The following is a 16,822-nucleotide window of genomic DNA, read 5'->3' as shown; positions in this document are numbered from 1 at the left end:
AATGGGGTGAAGCCTTCAAGGGGCACAGGGGATCCCACTGGAGACCTCCAGGCAGGGATAGAGCTGGAATGTCCCAGCCAAGGGCACATTCAGGACCAGGAGAGGGGACAAGGACAGCGTGGGGCTGCTCCCAGCAAACAGCAGCTTTATTCACAGTACTGCTCCCTCAGCCCCTGCACATCCCCCTCCCCAAAACCACAGCCAGAAAACTCCTTGCAGTCTCTGCCCCAGTTACCAGTCCCCCACAGTAACTGGTTTGCTGCCTCACAAGGCACTTGGGTCTTTTTTCCCCTGATTTGATGATGATGAGGTTTTCCCTGTCCCTGGGGGCTGTGCAAGGACCCCCTCCCTGTGCCAGTGCAGGGCTCACCCCTCCATTGACATCCAGAGGTAAAACAAAGCCCAGGAGTGTGGGAAGAGCAGGAACAGCTCTGGGTACAAGGGATGGGACAGATTTGGCCTCAGATTCCAGGGGAGCAGCGTGGCCTCTCCCTGTGACTGACACTGCCTCAGGACCAGGAGATCACAAACTGCTCCCACATGGGCAGTGACACAGGGACCTTCAGCACCTGAGGGAGAAGGAAGGTGAGAACAGCCAAGGTGGAGCCCAGGAGTGTCAGAGCCCAGGGGGATCCTGCCACTTGCAGAGCCCCACCAGCTGCACTCTGGGTCCCTTCCTGGCCACCACCCCTTCCCAGGGTGGGAACAAGCACTCACCTGGGTGTCACTGCGGTAGGAGAAGTCACTCACGATGGCACCGTTGGCCAGGACTCGCCGGGGAGGGCTGGTGACACCCAGCACAGTCACAGCCTCCAGCAGGACCCCGTCCAGGTGGGGACTGGCCTGCAGCAGCTGGCTGAGCACAGCGTCCTGGGGACAGCAGGGATGGCACCCAGTGCTCCCGGCTCTCAGCCACCCCACGTGCACCCAGGGCTCCTCCAGGTGCCCTGCCCCACGTGCTGCCCCTGTGCCACCACTGAGCAGGGTGTGCCAGGGCCACCAGGACACCGTGCCCAGATGCCCCCAGCCAGCAGCTCCCCGTGCTCACGTTTGAGGCCAGGAAGAGGATCTCGGTGTAGTCTCCCCTCTCAAAGGTCTCCCAGCTCTCCCCATCGTCCCAGAACAGATCTCCCCTGGCGAAGCCATCCAGGGTCAGTGCCACCACCAAGGCCATGCCCTTGCTGCGGGACTGGGCAGTGCTGAACGCGGGCTCCTGGGGCAGGGGCAGGCACAGCTCAGGGCACGGCCACAGCCGTGTCCCCCAGCCCTGCAGGCACTGCAGCCACAGCTCTGACATTGTCCTGGCAGCGGTGTGGGCACAGCCACCCTCCCAGGCTGGCCGGGCAGGTCACCGTGGTGTCACCACGGAGCAGAGGGCACTCACCTGCAGGGGCAGGATGTGCCCTGCACGGATGTGCACGTTGATGGTGTCCAGGGGTGCTGGCAGGAGGATCCACTGCCCTTTGCTGTGGATGGTGGAGTCCTACAAGGGAACAAAGAGAGGGAAGAATAGACACAGGGAACATGGGAGGGGGCGCCCAGCCCAGTGCCAGAGCTCTCAAATGGCCACCAGCAAAGGCAGGTGAGGCATGAGACCCACACACAGCCCCAGGGGACTGGTGGGGCACAGGAATGTGCCACAGCAAAGCCCCCCATGCAGCACAGCAGGAGCACCCACCCCTGCCAGGCTGTACCACGTCCCTGCTGGGAAGTAACCTCTGACTTTGGTCTGTCCTGCCTCCAGCACGGGGGTGACGAGCAGCCCCCCGCCCCACAGGAGCTGCCGGTCCACGGCCCAGGTGTTGGGGTCTGTGGGGAACCTGGGGAAAAAGGGGAGGGCAGTGCCAGGACACCCTGCAGCCACTCGTGCTGAGCGCTGGCAGGGCTGGCACTCACTCCAGGAACAGGGGCCGTGCCACGGTCTCTCCAGCACTGTGAGCCCGGTGGAACAGGGTGTACAGGAAGGGCAGCAGGGAGTAGCGGAGGTGCAGGGCATTCCTCATGGCAGCCTGGGCAGGAGGGCTGAAGGAGTAGGGCTCCTGTGGCTGCAGAAGGGGACAGGCCCAAGGGGATGCTCAGACCACGTGGGGAGGAAGGCAGGGTGCATTTCAGGGATGCGGGACGGGCTCTCCCAACACTGGGGGCACACTGGCACTGAACCAGCCACCTTCCCACGCTGGCTGGGCAGCCCCAGAGCCCCCTGCCCTGAGGGCTCCCAGGGCTCACCCGGGTGCCGTGGTCGTTGTGGTTCCTCATGAAGGGGTAGAAGGCGCCCAGCTGGGTCCAGCGCACGCACAGCTCCTCGTTGGTGTTGCCCACGAAGCCGCAGATGTCAGCACCCACCAGCGGCACCCCGAAGAGGTTGAAGAGCAGCACCTCTGCAGAGGGCACAGAGGGCATCAGGGCTCGGCAGCACCAGGGGATGGAGCCCATGGAGGAGCCCCTGGCTGTGGGGGCAAGGGGGAAGCAGGGGTGCGGATGCAGGCCCAGTGCCCACAGCCTACCTGGTATGGAGTAGTAGAGCTGCTCCCAGTCGCTGCCAACATCCCCTGTCCAGTGCCCGGCGTAGCGCCCGTGCCCAGCGAAGGTGGAGCGGGAGATGATGAAGGGACGCTTGCCCCGGACCCTCAGCAGAGCACTGGGAGTGGGATGGGTCTGCTCAGCAACCCCTGGCTGGGGAGGGAGCTCAGGGCTCCCACTGTGCCCTGTGTTACACACCAAACCCTCACCCATCACCCAGTGCCTGCCCACGCTGGGTCTCTCCCAGCTCTGCATCCCCCAGGACGTGCAGGAGCTGTGCAGGAGCCCCAGGCTCACCTGTGGGAGGCGATGGCCTCTGTCAGCCCGTACAGGCTGTGCAGGTTGTAGTGAGAGGACAGGTACTGCTGGCTGGAGGCACAGATGGTGCCGGCTTGCAGCCGTCCCCCAAACACACCTGCACGGGAGAGGTGGAGCTCAAAACATCCCCCGGGCTCCTCCCAGCTTCTCCAGAGCCCTGGGCAGGGCTGGAACCCACTCCTGTACCTGGCACGTAGGGGGGATGCTCCAGGTTGTTGTTGGGGCAGCCATCCTGGGAGCCCTCCACGAAGTTGGACGGCTCATTCATGTCCTGGGCAGGAAGGAAAGGATGGGAAAGGATGGGATGACCTCACTGCTGCACCAGGGCCCAGCAGAGGTCCAGAGCAGGAGGCAGGGCCAGCAGCTACAAAGGGCCACTCACAAGCCACATGCCATCGAAGGGCACTTGTTCGTGGAAGTCTTTCACCATGTCGTACCACCACTCGTGAGTCCTTGGGTTGGTGAAGTCTGGGAAGGCCGTGGGGCCTGGCCAGACCTGCAGGAGAGAGAGCACTGGGCAGAGCCCCAGCCCCACACGCCACCCCACCTTCCCCCACAGCCCCCAAACGTTTCTCTCCCACTCTTGGGGTCCTGCTCCCACGGCCTCTCTGGGCACTGGGGCCGCTCCCCACACGCACCTTCCCGATCAGGGGCTGTCCCGTGGCGTTTCGGATGAACACCCCTCGCTTCAGGCCCTCATCGTAGGGCTTGTAGCAGCCAGGGGGCCCTGAGCTGCTGATCCCAGCATCCTAGAAGGGAACAAAGCCAGGGCTTCACCAGCAACAACAGGGAACAGCCAGCCCTGCCCTCACCGGCACCCTTGGGCAGCTGAGCCCGTGCCAGCCTGCCCGTGTAACTCACCACGATCATGATGTACCTCAGCCCGCGGCTGTGGAAGTCCCGCACCATCTCCGGGTAGTCCCTAAAGCTTTTCTTATTGAAGGTGAAATCCCTCTTGGCATCTGCATAATCCAGGTCGTTCCACTGCACATCCTGCGGGTGGAGGCAGCGGTGCTTGGGGAGGAGCAGGGACCCCACGTGCTGCTGTGGGACCCCCAGCAGCCCCCCACGGCGGGCAGAGGCTCCAGGGGCAGCCCAGACCTACCAGGGGAAAGCGAGCTGCTGTCATGTTGGCCACGACCTGCCGGGTGATGTCAGTGGAGGAGTAGCCCCAGCGGCACAGGTGGAAGCCCAGGCCCCAGTACGGGGGCATGAAGGGGAACCCTGGAGGGTGGAGGGTGGGTGCTGGCAGGGATGGCCCAGCCTTGTGCCACCCCGCAGCCCTGCTCTGCCACGCTGCTCGCAGCATCCCAGCATTCCAGCAAAGCCATCCTGGCAGCACCCGTGCCTCAGCCGTACCAACAACATCCAGGTACTGCCGCACCACACTCTTGGGGTCGGGGCCCAGGAAGATGTAGAAGTCCAGGATCCCACCCGTGGTGCGCCAGGTCAGGGCCGGGCTGGGCTGCAGGAGCACATCTGGGGAAGAACAAGTGCCAGGAGAGGAAGCTGAGGATGAGGACAGGGCCAGGCCCACGCCCAGTGGCTCCACAGGACTCACCCATCGCGTTGCTGTTCAGCAGAAAGACACCGTGGGCTGAACCATCGTCCTCCATCACCAGGTAGAAAGGGTGGGAGCCGTAGAGGTTGACGTGGGGCTGGAGTAGAGCACGGTGTGGTGCCAGTGAGGCTCTGCTGGAAACCCCCACACCCACCTGACCACCCCTCACCTCCAGTCAGGAGCACTGGCTTCAGGTGCAAACCCAGTGCTTGTGGTCCCAAGCTCTGTCAAGCCAGCAGAGCTCTGCCCTGAGCCAGAGCCCTGGAAACGGCTCCCAAGCAGCACAGAGCTCCAGGGGACAAACCTGGGCCTGGGGACAAGGTTCACATGGGCCTGCCCAGTGATATGGCCAAGACCCAGAGATGACCCAGCACAGACACATGTCCCCAGCCCCAGACAGGACGTGAGAGGCTGCAGGGCCACCCCCAGGAGCACGGATGAATCTGAATTCCCCCAGTCCCGCTCCGTACCGCGGGTGCCATGTCCCGGTTCCAGAGGGTGACTCTGCTCCATGCTGTGTCCAGGAACAGCGGTGTCAGGTGCTCCCCCAGCCCCGAGATGAAATGGGAGGGCAGGGAGGTGGAGATCTGCAGGAACTGGTCTGTGAAGATGAGGGGTGCGACCGTGGTGTTCAGCCTGTGGAGAGAGAAAGGGAGACTCGGGCAAACAGCTCGGAGGGAGGCACTGAGCTGGGCAGGGACAGGGATGCTCATCACCACGTGAAATAAAAATAAATTTTGGCTGAGCTCTGGGATTCCTGGTTCCCTGCCCAGCCACTGAACTGCAGAGGGAATCAAAGTAAAGCCCCAACAGCCACCCCACTGCTGTCACCAGTGTCCCCACACCACCCCGGGGCTGTGCAGGCTCCCAGAGCGAATCCCTCGGGAAGCCAGGAGAGCACTCACAGGACCGTCCCGCCGCGCTGCCGGCACACCACGAGCCCGAAGGGATCCTGGCTCACCTGCAGCCCGTAGAGCGTGGCGGGGGCTCGGCCGCGCACCTGCGGCGTGGCCAGCGGGACCTCATAGCGCTGCCGGGCCGCGTCCCGGAGCTGCGGGGAACAGGGTCAGCGGGGAACGGGGCTTTCACCCGGGGGAATGGGGCTTTTACCGCAATACGGAACGGGGCTTTACCCGGGGGAACGGAACTTTCACCCGGGGAAACGGGGTTTTTACCGCAACAGGGAACTGGGCTTTCACCCGGGGAAACGGGGCTTTCACCCACAAAGGGGAACGGCGCTTTTACCGCGGGGACCCGGGGCTTTCACCGGCGGGGTCCGGCCGTGCCGGGGCGCACCGTGAAGCGCAGGCGGGCCGGGGTCTCCAGGGCCAGGTCCAGCCGAACCGTGTCCACCGGTGCCGGCAGGAAGGCGGCGGCCACGCGGCGCAGCCGGGCCGAGAAGCCGCTCTCGGTGGCCGTCAGGTTCTCGGCTCGGTAGCTGCGGTAACCGCGGGGGAAGAAGCACCAGGGCGGGCCGGGCCCGCTGCGAGGGCCGGGCCCGGGGATGTAGCAGCAGCCCCGAGCCTCGCAGTCCGCCCGCGCCAGGAGCCGCTCGGGGCCGCAGTCGAAGCGGCCGCTCGGGGACAGCTCGCAGGCGGCAGAGCCGGGACCCCGAGCCGCGACCGGGACCAGCAGCGCCAGCAGCGCGGCCACGACCCCCGGGCCCGGCCCCATGGCCCGGAACCGGCACCGGAACCGGCACCGGCACCGAGACACGCACCGCTCCGCCGGGCCGAGAGCGGGGCTGGGGCCGGGCCGAGAGCGGGGCTGCGCCGCCCCCGCCCCCGGGAATTCGGGACACGGAGGCGGAGCCCAGGAGCTGCTCAGGGCAGCGAAAGTGAAACGTAAACAGAAACGTACCGAGGGAATTACAATGGTGCGTCTTAAATAAACATACCCGGCAAAGTAAATATTATACCCCACACCTGCTTGGGTTTTTTTTGGTTGGTTGTTTTTGGTTTTTGTCTTTATTTATTTACAAAGTCTAGAGCCTGTGGAAAAACTATAAAAGAGTCTACATGTGTTTTCTGTGTTTCTGTCAGGCTTTCTGCGACCCGAGCTTGGATGCCAAGCAGTGACTGAGCCACTGCAGGGCCCTTTGGTGCTGGGGCTGTTCCTCCTGGATCTGCTGCACGATGGTGTTAATGCTCTGCAGCCGACCCTGCAGTTTCTCCTGCTGGTTCGTGCAGGCCTCTTCAGTGTGGCACAGGGCCTTGTACTTCCCATCCCTCAGTGCCTGCAGCTTTTTCTGGTGCGCCTGGTGGGCCACAAGCTCCAACAGGTTCTGAGCAAAGCAAAAAGAGAAGGGGCTGTGACAGCAGGAAAAGCATGGGTGGGACTTGGTCAGGTGCTGTGACCATCACGTTGGACAAGGAAGGACAGTGCTGTGAATTGCCCACCATAACAAGCAAACAGCACCCCCAGCCCGGGTGCTGGAGGGCTACAGACGTCACAGAATTCCATAAATCAGAGAAATCCCCACATACATAAGACAACCCTTGCCAGGACAGTGTTTCAATATAGCAAGTTGGCTCTTGACGTGCTCAGTTAATGAGTTGCTGTAACACCACACTGAGCACACTCAGTTCAGGCCAGAGCTGGCAGCAGAGGAAGCAGCAGGCTCTGTCTGGCTCACATGCTGGAAGGGTGGATGTGCTCACCCATCGTTTCTCATTCTGAAGACATTCCATGTCCAAGCTGAGGCTGTCTGTCTCAGCCTGGAGCTGGCACAATTCCTGCTTCTTTTCTGAAAAGGTGTCTCTGAAGGACTCTTGGATGGTCTCCAGCTCCTGTATGGTTTGGTTGCATTCATAAATGTTCTAGTAAATGGAAGAGAAGGAAATGGCAAAATTCACTTCTCTAGTTCAGTTGCATTCCTGACCATCCTCCCTTTGGGGGATTTTCAATGAATGATTTTCAAAGCCTGGCCCTGTGCACGGACACTGCTGTTCTCACCACAAGGCCAACCCCAGCTGTGTGAGCTCCTGCAGCCCCACTTTCCTTGCTCACCTCCTGGGTTTCCCTCATCTTCTTCTTCAGCTCCTGTTTCCTGCTTTGGAAGTCGTTCTTGGTGCTGTGTTTCTTATCTAATTTGCTCTGAGCCTCTGCCCGATTTGTTATGGTCTCCCTGTGAGAAACACACGCCTCCATGGCCCGCATCAACATCTCCTGCTGCTTCAGCAGCTGCCCATAGCGGACCTGCCGTGTGCCAAACACAAACCAGCCTCAGAACACCAAATGTTTATCATCAGCACCAAGGGAAGCTGTTTGGGTGGCACATCCCACCAGCATAAACCAGATCCATGTGACACGAGAGCCTGCAAGCCAGATTTGGTCCAAGTGCAAACCTGGTTTGCTGTGTGTGGGTCTGGAAGGCAGAGGCTGGGTTATTGACTTGTCTACACCAATATTCAGAATGTTAGTCTGAACCTCATTAGCAAGAGCAGAAGCAGAAAAGCAGAAGCATCCTGAGAATGAAGGGGGTAAGCTGCTGTGGCAGGAGAGGGAACACTTCCCTGAACCAGTGATTAAAGTGATGCAATATTTAGTAATCAACACTGTGTATATATCAGGGTCACAGAATCAGGTGGCAGACATACTGCAATTTAAATAGATTCCCTGGGAGTATCCAGATTCTGCTGAGGCTGGCAGGGGAATGCAGGATGTGTGGGCTGGATGTGCTTGGTGCAGTCAGAGCTGTGTGGGGTTTAGAGTCCCACCCCAGGCCCTGAAGATCCACTTGTCCAGCCTGTTTCTCATCTCCTGCCTCGCATTTCAGCCGCTCCAGGGCTGAGTACCTTGGGTGGCTTCCCCTCCTCAGCCCCCTTTCCCAGTGCCTTACTTGCATCCTCCGAATCTCTGCTTTCATGTCATGGATTTCGCCTTGTTCTACCAGAGCATCTGTTGCTTCCCGCATCTCTTTTGCCAGCTGGATCTTTTTCTCCCACAGCAGGATCTGATGCCTTCAGAGAAGAAAGGGGAAGGAAGGAAGTAGAAAGCTAGAGCCCCAATTACCTGCCCAGTGCAGCACACTCACTGCCATTACTGGCAGAGTCTTCCCAGCTCACACATGCTGGAATTGTTTCAGCCAACACCCTCCCAGCTCCTGCTGGTTCCAGAGCTGCTGAAACACTTTCAGTTTCTGTGTTTCAAACATTCATCCCCTTCTCCAGGAAGGCCAGAAGCACATTTGCTGGTGCAAGGTTTGGTGACTGGAGGAGAACAGGAACAAGGACACAGTCACACAGGACTGTGGCATTCTGGTACCTACTCTGCTTCTACCAGGCTGTTCAGGAGCCTTTCCTTCTCCTCAGCCAGTTGACTGTGCCTCTCGTGCATCTCCACGGCTTCTTTTTCTGCTGCCTAGATTTGGGAAGAACAAAACAGTACAGTGTTGTCAGGCTGAGGTTTTCCAGGATCACTGTTTGCCTCTGATCTGCACAGGAGGCTGACACCTGGGAATGAGGTGCCAGGTGCCTCAGTACCTTGAGAGACTGCACAAACTCATTCTCTGTGACAATTTTGCCATTTTTCAGCTCCTCAACGCTGCTCTTGTTCTTGTTGATCAACATGTTCAACTTTATCAAGTCATTTGACATGTTCTTCATGTGCCGTTCCACATCCTTCTGTTCCTTTATTTCCTGCTGAATTTCATCTATGGGTGAACAAAAAAAAGCCTTAGAATTCCCCTGAGAACTGGGTTGAACACAGACAAGGTGTGTGGCTATCAGAGCTGGCAATACCTCAGGCAGAGCCACCCCGTCCCACATGTCCAGCCAAAATAATTTTCCACAAGCTCAAAAACAAAAAAAAAGGTTTTGAAAGAGACTTATGTGGAAAAAAGTTGGGTTTGGCCAAGGAAAGTGCAGTCATTTCTGGGGACATTTAGCTACCCATTACTTGCAAACTTTATTTAACAAGTGTACCAGGTGACATTGTCACTTAGGGTCCGACTGTCAGGACAGTGGGATCAATCCTTGTAGGAATAATGATGTGCAATGAGCAGGAGTGCCTGGGCTGCTGCCATTCCTGCCCACACACAGCCAGGAGCACTCTTTGGGGTAGGTCCAGCTTTTCCCATCTGGAACCCTCCACTCCCTTTTCCCTCCCTTCACAGAGGGAGATTTTAAGGAAGGGTCAGGGAATGACGAACTTTCAACGCGCAGTTTCCTCTGCTGCATGATGATGATCTGCTTCTGGAACGAGTCCAGGGAGGTTTTTTGTTCCTCCCTCTCCTGGGTCAGCTTGATCAGCTCCTTCTGCTCATTGAGCCAGTACTTCTGCAGCGTCATTGCCTCGGAATTGCAATCTTCTATCTGCTTGTTCAGCTGGCTGATCTCAATTTCCAGTGGTCCCAGTTCTTGCCCCTGTGCAAAAGCAAAGTTTGGGATAAATCAGGCAAAAGCTGCCTGGGCTGTTTACAGCACCTGGACACTCCAAGGTTTGCAGAGGATGTGCTCTAGAACTCATTTCTAGTTCTCATTTCTAGAACTCATATCCCCAAGGGTATCCATAAGGTCTGACACTGCCAGGGACAGATTTGGGAATCATCCCAACAGGGCCAACCCTCAGATGACTGAAATCTCCCTGCCTGCCCCATTCTCCCCTCCTCACTGTTTGCAGATTTTTCTAACAAGATCGTATTTACTCATTGATGCCATTTGACATTTTCATCAGGTGCAGGCAAGTCCCTGCAGGGATCTGTGCCAGGCACACCCTCATTTCACAATTCCCTTCACTGCATTATGAACTGATAAACATAAACACCTGCATTAACCAATGCAGCTTTTAAATCACAGTGCTGATGCCTGAAAGTTTGAACTACCAACACTTAACACAGTTACATTGATCAGGTGCATCTTCACAAAGAATAAAATAGAGACTGAAACACAAAAGTACCTACCCCTTGCTGAGCAAGAAGTATCTCCAGCTTCTTGTTGAACAGGCAGATGATGCCTCCCTTCCTGTCAGTCAGGAGCCTGGACTTTGCAATCTCATTTTCCTGGCAGGCGATCAGTTCATTCACGTTTTTTATTTCCTTGTCCACCTCACAGAGTGTTTTTTGGTGAACTGCCACCCTGCAGCTGGTATTAGTTGCATTCAGAATAATCTGGGCCACATCGTTCTCAACCTTGTAAAAATGCAGCTCCTGGGAATATCAAGAGAGAAAACACATCACTGTCCCCAACAGCCCCTTGTTGAGTTGTAATGCCACTTGTCCCAGCACAGGAGTCAGGGGACTGAGATTCTACTCCCAGGTCTGCACTACAAGCCATAAGTTACTTACCCTCTAGCTTTGCATCTCCATCAACTGACAGGTAATACAATATCTACCTCTCCCATACAGCTGTTGGAAAGCATTAAGGAGCATAAACCTTCCAAAAACCTTTAAGAGACCTCACTCACCCCTTCTGCAATGACCCTTGCCCAGCTGTCTCCAGTTCCCTGCCACCAGAACCAGGACATCACTGAATTGTCCCTTCTCTGGCACACCTGGCACACCCTCACCAGCAGAGACTTGGTGTGAGGAGTGCTGGGCTGAGTTTTCTAATCCTTCTCAGTGATCCAGTTATAGACTCCCAGAGAGAGCAACTTATCATGGATTAAAGAGCTGTGGGTCAGGCTGGACTTTCCTTGGACGTTCCTCAGAACTGAGAGCTGCCTGCATCCCATTCCATGATGAATTATAGAAACAAAAATTAGTTAAAATTGTTTTTCTTTAGTGCATAAGAAATGCTAATACTTTATAGTAAATACTCCCAGGATTCATCATGCTGCCTCATTTTTTTAAGTAAAGGACAGTGAGTTTTGTGTCAGGCCTTTTTGGCCAAGCTCTCTCACATACACCAGAATCCTGCAATAGGATCACAGGGAGAGCCAGACTGGAGAGGCAAACTCAGCAGAGCTTCAGTGCAGACCTGAAACCAGCACAAAGTCACTGACAAACCCTGCTGGGACCCCTGCTGCAGTGGCTTCCTCCCTGCCCTCCCAAGGGGGGTTTCCATACCAGGTCACTTTTTCTGTTCCGAAGTTTTTCAGCCAGCTGGGAGAAGTGCTTTGCAGCTTTGCTGGATATCCTCTGGTCCTGAAGCTTTGCCATGATTTCACTCTCTAGCTGCTCTTTGGCATAAGTTCCCTTCTCTATACCCTTGCTGATGGACAGCAATTCATTCAGGTGAGCAGCCTGGTCCTAAAAGGTTGGAAGACAAGAGACAGGATCACTCCAGCTGTTTGGGGAAGGGTATTCAATTCAAGGATTCAAAAGGATTCCTGTTCCATGGACTCTGCTCACCATCTTGGTCCTGCTGAGGGCCTGCTCTGTCTCATGGAGAACACGAGTGTAGGTGCCAGTCTGTGCCTGCAGGGCCTCCTGCTCCAGCAGGCACTGGGCAATCAGTTTCCTTGTCACACTGGCATCGTTCTGGGACCGGTTCAGGAGGCTGACAAGGCTCTCATTCTTCTCCTCCTCTTTCCTGATGGACTTCCCACAGCCATGGATGTCCCCTTCCAGGGACTTGAGGTCACGTCTGTAGTTGCTGGAGGGGCAAAGAGGATGGAAAATCATCGCAGGGATTGGTGCTGAACAGCCACCCACAAATTCCTCTTTTCAAACACATTATTGCAGCAACAACTGCCCAAGAAGGAAGATGTTTGTGAGGGCTCAGCTGCTGTGACAGTGCAGAGTCAGCAGGAAATGGATGGAGATATTAAGACTTAAAAGTAAATGTGTGTAGAAAAACTGATTCCTTCTTTCAGTACTGTCCCAGCCCCCATTCTGACCACGATGTCACCATATAAAAGCAGATTGTTCTCAGAGAGTCAGTCAAACTTTAAGGCTCGTGAGCAAATAAGTGCTTCTTCTGGCAATAACAGGAAGGTTTTCCTGAACATTTCCAAAGGCCTCACAAAACCCTGATAATGAGAGATAAGCCCTTCCTGACATCCAGCTCTTTGGAGTAAGAAATGTTGCAAAGGCAAGAGAACTCTTTTAAAGGAATAAAATACAATCGTAAAAACTCAAACAGCTTCAAGAACTCCCCACATTCCAAGGAAGAGATGTGGTTAGGATAAAGAAAACAGCAACAAAGAAATGTGCTTCTTATCCTTTACATCTGTTATGTACTTTAGAGCAGGGAACTTGTTCTGCCTGACACACCCTGGCCACAGTGCTAAACCCCACAGGAGACACACTGGAATCTCCTTCTAGAATCCCTCCTGCCCAAACCTGAGGTGTCCTCAGGGTCTGGTTTCAGACCATACCTCAGCAGCTCCTGAGTGACAACATAGGCCTCATCCCTCTGCTTCATTCCAGCCAAGCTGCTGTTCCAGTGCTCTATCAGCCTCTTTTTCTCCACATTAATAGCCTGCACCTCCAGACCAGCCTGGGGTACAGAGAGATGGCAAACAGGATGAATCTACACCGTGTTGAATAAACAAATTCGTGTTACAATACAATTTTTTTCTTTTCTTGGTCATAATGTGCTGAGCAGAATCAGCTTCAACTCCGTGGCTGGTTCATTCCTCACTCAGCAGCCCACAGAGCACAGGTCTGCAAGAAAAAACTGCTGAGAAGGGCAGAAGGAAGTGATTTACAGGCACTTCTTAAGGACAAAGGAAAAGAAAAAAAAAGTCCTCATTCTTCCAAACAGGAACAAACTGTGAAACTCTGTCCCACATTGTGCACACCACGTGAGCACGGGCCAAAGGGGTCAGCCCTGCCAGAGGGAAATATTAACCACAAGGGACAATCCCCTCCTACCTCACTGACTGCCTGCCGGGTCACTTTTGTGTCCTCTGCCTGGGCCACCAGCTGAGCTTCAAACAGAGCAATTTGTTCCTGGAGCTGGTAGACTCTCCTTGTAAACTGGTCCAGGAGAAGATCCTACAGAGCCAGAGCCAAACAGTCCAGGGTGAGTCATGGAATCCCAGTCTAAACCAACTGTATCCTGCAAGAATAACAGCAGCTAAAAAGGAATTAAAACTGGCAACTGCATGGGATTTGAGTCCTACTGAAACTTTCCCATTGATGCACAAATGGCTCATGACTGCAGCAGGGATGAGTTGCAGGAGAATGAAACCTCTGCTGACTGTTTATTATTCCAGTTGCAGCAGTAAGTGGATAGGTCAGCTCTGAAGCCACATTCCCTCCTGTCAGCACCGAGGCCACTGTCCAGCTACTGGGAATGGTAATAATGTATGTTTGAAACTCTTTTGTTAAAACCCTCCCAAACCACTGTATTTCAGCAGTTTGCAGGGCATTCTGAACGAGCAGCACCCCTGGACTGTGAGCTGGAAGGCAGCAGAGGGAGCTCCAGCACCGACCGGCCCTGCTCATTCCCAAAGTTCTCTTTCCATTGCGAAATTCGCTGCAATTCAGAATTATTCTCAAGACCTGTACACATGATATTTCTTCATTAAATATCCTCCTTCCCCCCACACCTCCTGTCCTTGAGTGAAGAGTGATTTACTGTTCTAAGGCTTGCAAACCCTCTGTGCAGTGCATGTTGCTGTCTGGGGATAGGCAGGGCTGCTTCTTTTCAGAAAAGCTTCTGGATTTAATTTTTTTCAATTATTTGAGAATAATGTCCCCACTCATCTTCCATGAATCAATCTTCCTCTTGACAAGGGGGCACGTCCTCCAAGAATGACTGCTGGCACCTGCATTTATTTATTTCAAAGGCAGTTTTTCTTGGTACCTGTTTTTTCTTTTCCACCTCAGCCTGGATCCTCTCTGCCTCAGCCCTCTTTGCTGACTGTTTCATCAGTAAAACCCTGTGATGCATCTCCTGGTCCATGTTCTGCACATAGAAGAGCTCCAAGGCCAGGTTTTCAATCTGGGTCTGCATTGCAGAAACTGGGGGGACAAGAGGCAAAATAGTTACAGAGAAGTTTGTTTGTGGGGCACTCCTTAAGCAGAGATAAAAGAGAAACAAATACAGACACATCAGCTAAACCAGCTAAATCAGCTCTCACAAATCAGCTAAACCAGCCCTCCCCAGCACACATATTTACATCAGCTTGGAACACAGCTCCACAAGCCAAGCTAAACATCCAGGCAAGTAATTCCTGGATTCCCAGCTCACAGAATTCCAGGAGTATCTGTGAAACTTCTCAATGAGCGCATTATTCCTGATTAATTATTTTGCTGTATTTTTCAACCCAGTGCTTGACTTAAATCCCAATTCATTTCTCCACACATCCCTACAACTGGGAAGCATTGCCGGGGCTGCCTGGGTCACCTTTCCTGCGTTCCTGCTCTGTGCAGTGACACGTTTCCCTGTGAGCAGCCCTGAGGCTCTGCAGCTCCTCCTCCAGCTGCCGCCGCGCTGCGGCCGCCTGCGAGCAGCGCTCCTGGCTCTTCTCCAGCTCCACCTCCAGCTGCCCCAGCTGCTGCTGGGCCCCATAGAGGGTCACCCCGAGCTCTTCTCTCTGTGCTTCACTGCTCTTCTTTGCTGTCCTCTGCAGACACGAGAGGGAAGGAGATGTGTCCCAGCAGCTGGGACAGGAGGGGCTGTGGGAAGGCAGAGGAGGGGCAGTGTACCAGCTCATGGAGGTCTAGGTTCACTTGTTCTATCTGCTTGGTGAGGTAATTCTTCAGGGCAGCCTGGAATCTTGTCATCAGAGGCTGTAAAGAAGGACAGTATTAATAAGTTTTAACATTCTTGTGTAAATAGATTACGAAGAAGCCTCACTGCTACATCCCCCACCCAATAAAACATCCTATTTCTGTCACAAACAGTTGTGGGGTTATTTTAGCTACTCTCACTGTAGCAAGTGAGAGATGTTACAGAGTGGGTATTTGCTGATGCCAAAAAGTGAGAATATTTGAAAATCAGAACCATGCCAGAAGAGCTACATCTGAGAACCATCCACTCACTCAAGGACTTCTCTTTCAGGGCCACTGAAGGGATCAGATTTACCCACTGCATTGCTCACTTCTGAGCCTGCAGCTCTGGGGTCAGGACTGAGTGGCACAGTCAGCAGTCAACACTGGCAAAACTGATTTTCACACGTGCAGCTGAACAGCCACTGCTTACAGCTCACCTCACACGTTTCAGAGAAACACAAACACCAACTCTGCAAAGAACAGCAAGATTTGAAGACTTCTCACATGTTCTGGGTCCAAGATGACCAGTTCTGTTTCTTCTGCTTTTTTCCCCCTAATTTTTCTTCTCTCATGTTTCTCAGCTGGCTGTTCCCCTCTTTGGTTGCCATGATCACTGGGGAGTTCAAAGGTCAGTCCTGCATGGTGAGAACCTGGTTGCCCTTTGCTCCCTGGAGCCCACCCCACCACAAAAAAGGAAAAAGATAAAGCAATAGGATTAGATTTCATAGCATTGTGCCCTGGCTGGATTAGCAATGACCAGAAAGGGAGAAAACCAGAGCTTGAGAGACTGGGGGATACCTGGCTTTGTGCCTGTGTCCTGCTCTGCTGCAGGTGCTCCCGAGGGAAAGGGAGGGACTCCTCCACCTGGAAGTGGCTGCTCCATGTCACCCTGTTCAGGAGGACAAACGTTTGTCACATTCTGGATTATCTGGGAAAGTATCAGGTGAATTTTCCTGAAAAATATATCACCTTTTCCATCTATTTACCCCTAAACATTTTTCCTCATTTTTGCCATGAACAATGCAAACAAAGGATCAACACAAGGGCCTGGCTCTAGAGCCAGCACGGAGACAAATATAATTACAGTGTCCCACTTCTGCAGAGCCCAGAACAGCTCTGCAGGGACAATGACTCTGTTTGCTCCCCCAGAGGAGCAGACTCCCCATTGGCATTCCCATTCTCCCGTGGCCTGGCACACAGCACAGGTGAAAAGCAGAGTAGCATGTTGCCATTTGCATTGAATTTTAATGCTGTGGTATTTTTTTGCCACAGGGCACAGAAGTTTAATTTAGAAGTTTAATCTCATTTGCAAAAAATAGTCACCTAGCAAGAACTGAGATCATAAAGATCCTGACAAAACTGCATCACACCACTTACAGTTTCTCGTGCTTCTAGCTGGCATCTATTTAAAAAATGCCATTACAGACTTATTAAAGAAATTCTTCCAGCTAGCATGACACGTAGCCAAATTATTCTCTTTCTTCTTTCTCGCTTTCTTTTTAAAGAGGGTGAGGAGCGGGACTGGGCACGGGGCACCCACCGGGGAGCCGGGAGGTACCGGGAGGTAGCGGGACGTGGTGGAGGGGACGGAACCGGGACGGAACCGGGACGGGACGGGACGGGACGGCACGGCACGGCACGGCACGGCACGGCCCCGGCACGGCACGGCCCCGGCACGGCCCCGGCACAGTTCGGGCCGTAGGAGCCCGGTCCGGACTCACCCGCAGCGGCTCCGCCATGTTCCCGTTGCCAGGCAACGCATCAACACCCGCTCACGTGACCGCCCGGGCCGCACCACCGCGGCCCGCGGGGGGGGG

The 16,822-nt window shown here is 54.8% G+C and overlaps 2 protein-coding genes across 2 annotated transcripts; both read right to left on the bottom strand.

Annotated features, from left to right (window-relative positions):
- Window positions 1-125: 125 nt before the first annotated feature.
- On the bottom strand, window positions 126-6,098 carry GAA (alpha glucosidase). Its single transcript, XM_014887438.2, has 19 exons — window positions 5,696-6,098; window positions 5,305-5,450; window positions 4,870-5,035; window positions 4,400-4,496; window positions 4,198-4,317; window positions 3,944-4,062; window positions 3,700-3,831; window positions 3,477-3,587; window positions 3,221-3,334; window positions 3,025-3,109; window positions 2,818-2,935; window positions 2,505-2,638; window positions 2,227-2,378; window positions 1,897-2,045; window positions 1,679-1,820; window positions 1,385-1,483; window positions 1,049-1,213; window positions 718-870; window positions 126-569 (listed from the first exon to the last, which is right to left on the bottom strand). The coding sequence occupies exons 1-19, from the start codon at window positions 6,071-6,073 to the stop codon at window positions 510-512; spliced, it is 2,640 nt and encodes an 879-aa protein (XP_014742924.2). The 5' UTR covers window positions 6,074-6,098; the 3' UTR covers window positions 126-509.
- Window positions 6,099-6,305: 207 nt separating this feature from the next.
- On the bottom strand, window positions 6,306-16,784 carry CCDC40 (coiled-coil domain 40 molecular ruler complex subunit). The gene is made up of 18 exons (XM_014887439.2): window positions 16,727-16,784; window positions 15,804-15,894; window positions 15,510-15,673; window positions 14,940-15,023; window positions 14,638-14,857; window positions 14,095-14,252; window positions 13,158-13,280; window positions 12,659-12,780; window positions 11,691-11,934; window positions 11,406-11,588; window positions 10,302-10,547; window positions 9,552-9,765; window positions 8,884-9,053; window positions 8,670-8,761; window positions 8,241-8,361; window positions 7,409-7,597; window positions 7,060-7,218; window positions 6,306-6,683 (listed from the first exon to the last, which is right to left on the bottom strand). The coding sequence occupies exons 1-18, from the start codon at window positions 16,742-16,744 to the stop codon at window positions 6,438-6,440; spliced, it is 2,844 nt and encodes a 947-aa protein (XP_014742925.2). The 5' UTR covers window positions 16,745-16,784; the 3' UTR covers window positions 6,306-6,437.
- Between the last annotated feature and the right edge of the window lie 38 nt (window positions 16,785-16,822).

The sequence above is a fragment of the Sturnus vulgaris genome, chromosome 20 (assembly GCF_052056855.1).
Source record: "Sturnus vulgaris isolate bStuVul1 chromosome 20, bStuVul1.hap1, whole genome shotgun sequence".
NCBI lineage: Eukaryota > Metazoa > Chordata > Aves > Passeriformes > Sturnidae > Sturnus > Sturnus vulgaris.
This window is presented reverse-complemented; position numbering and strand designations above follow the sequence as displayed.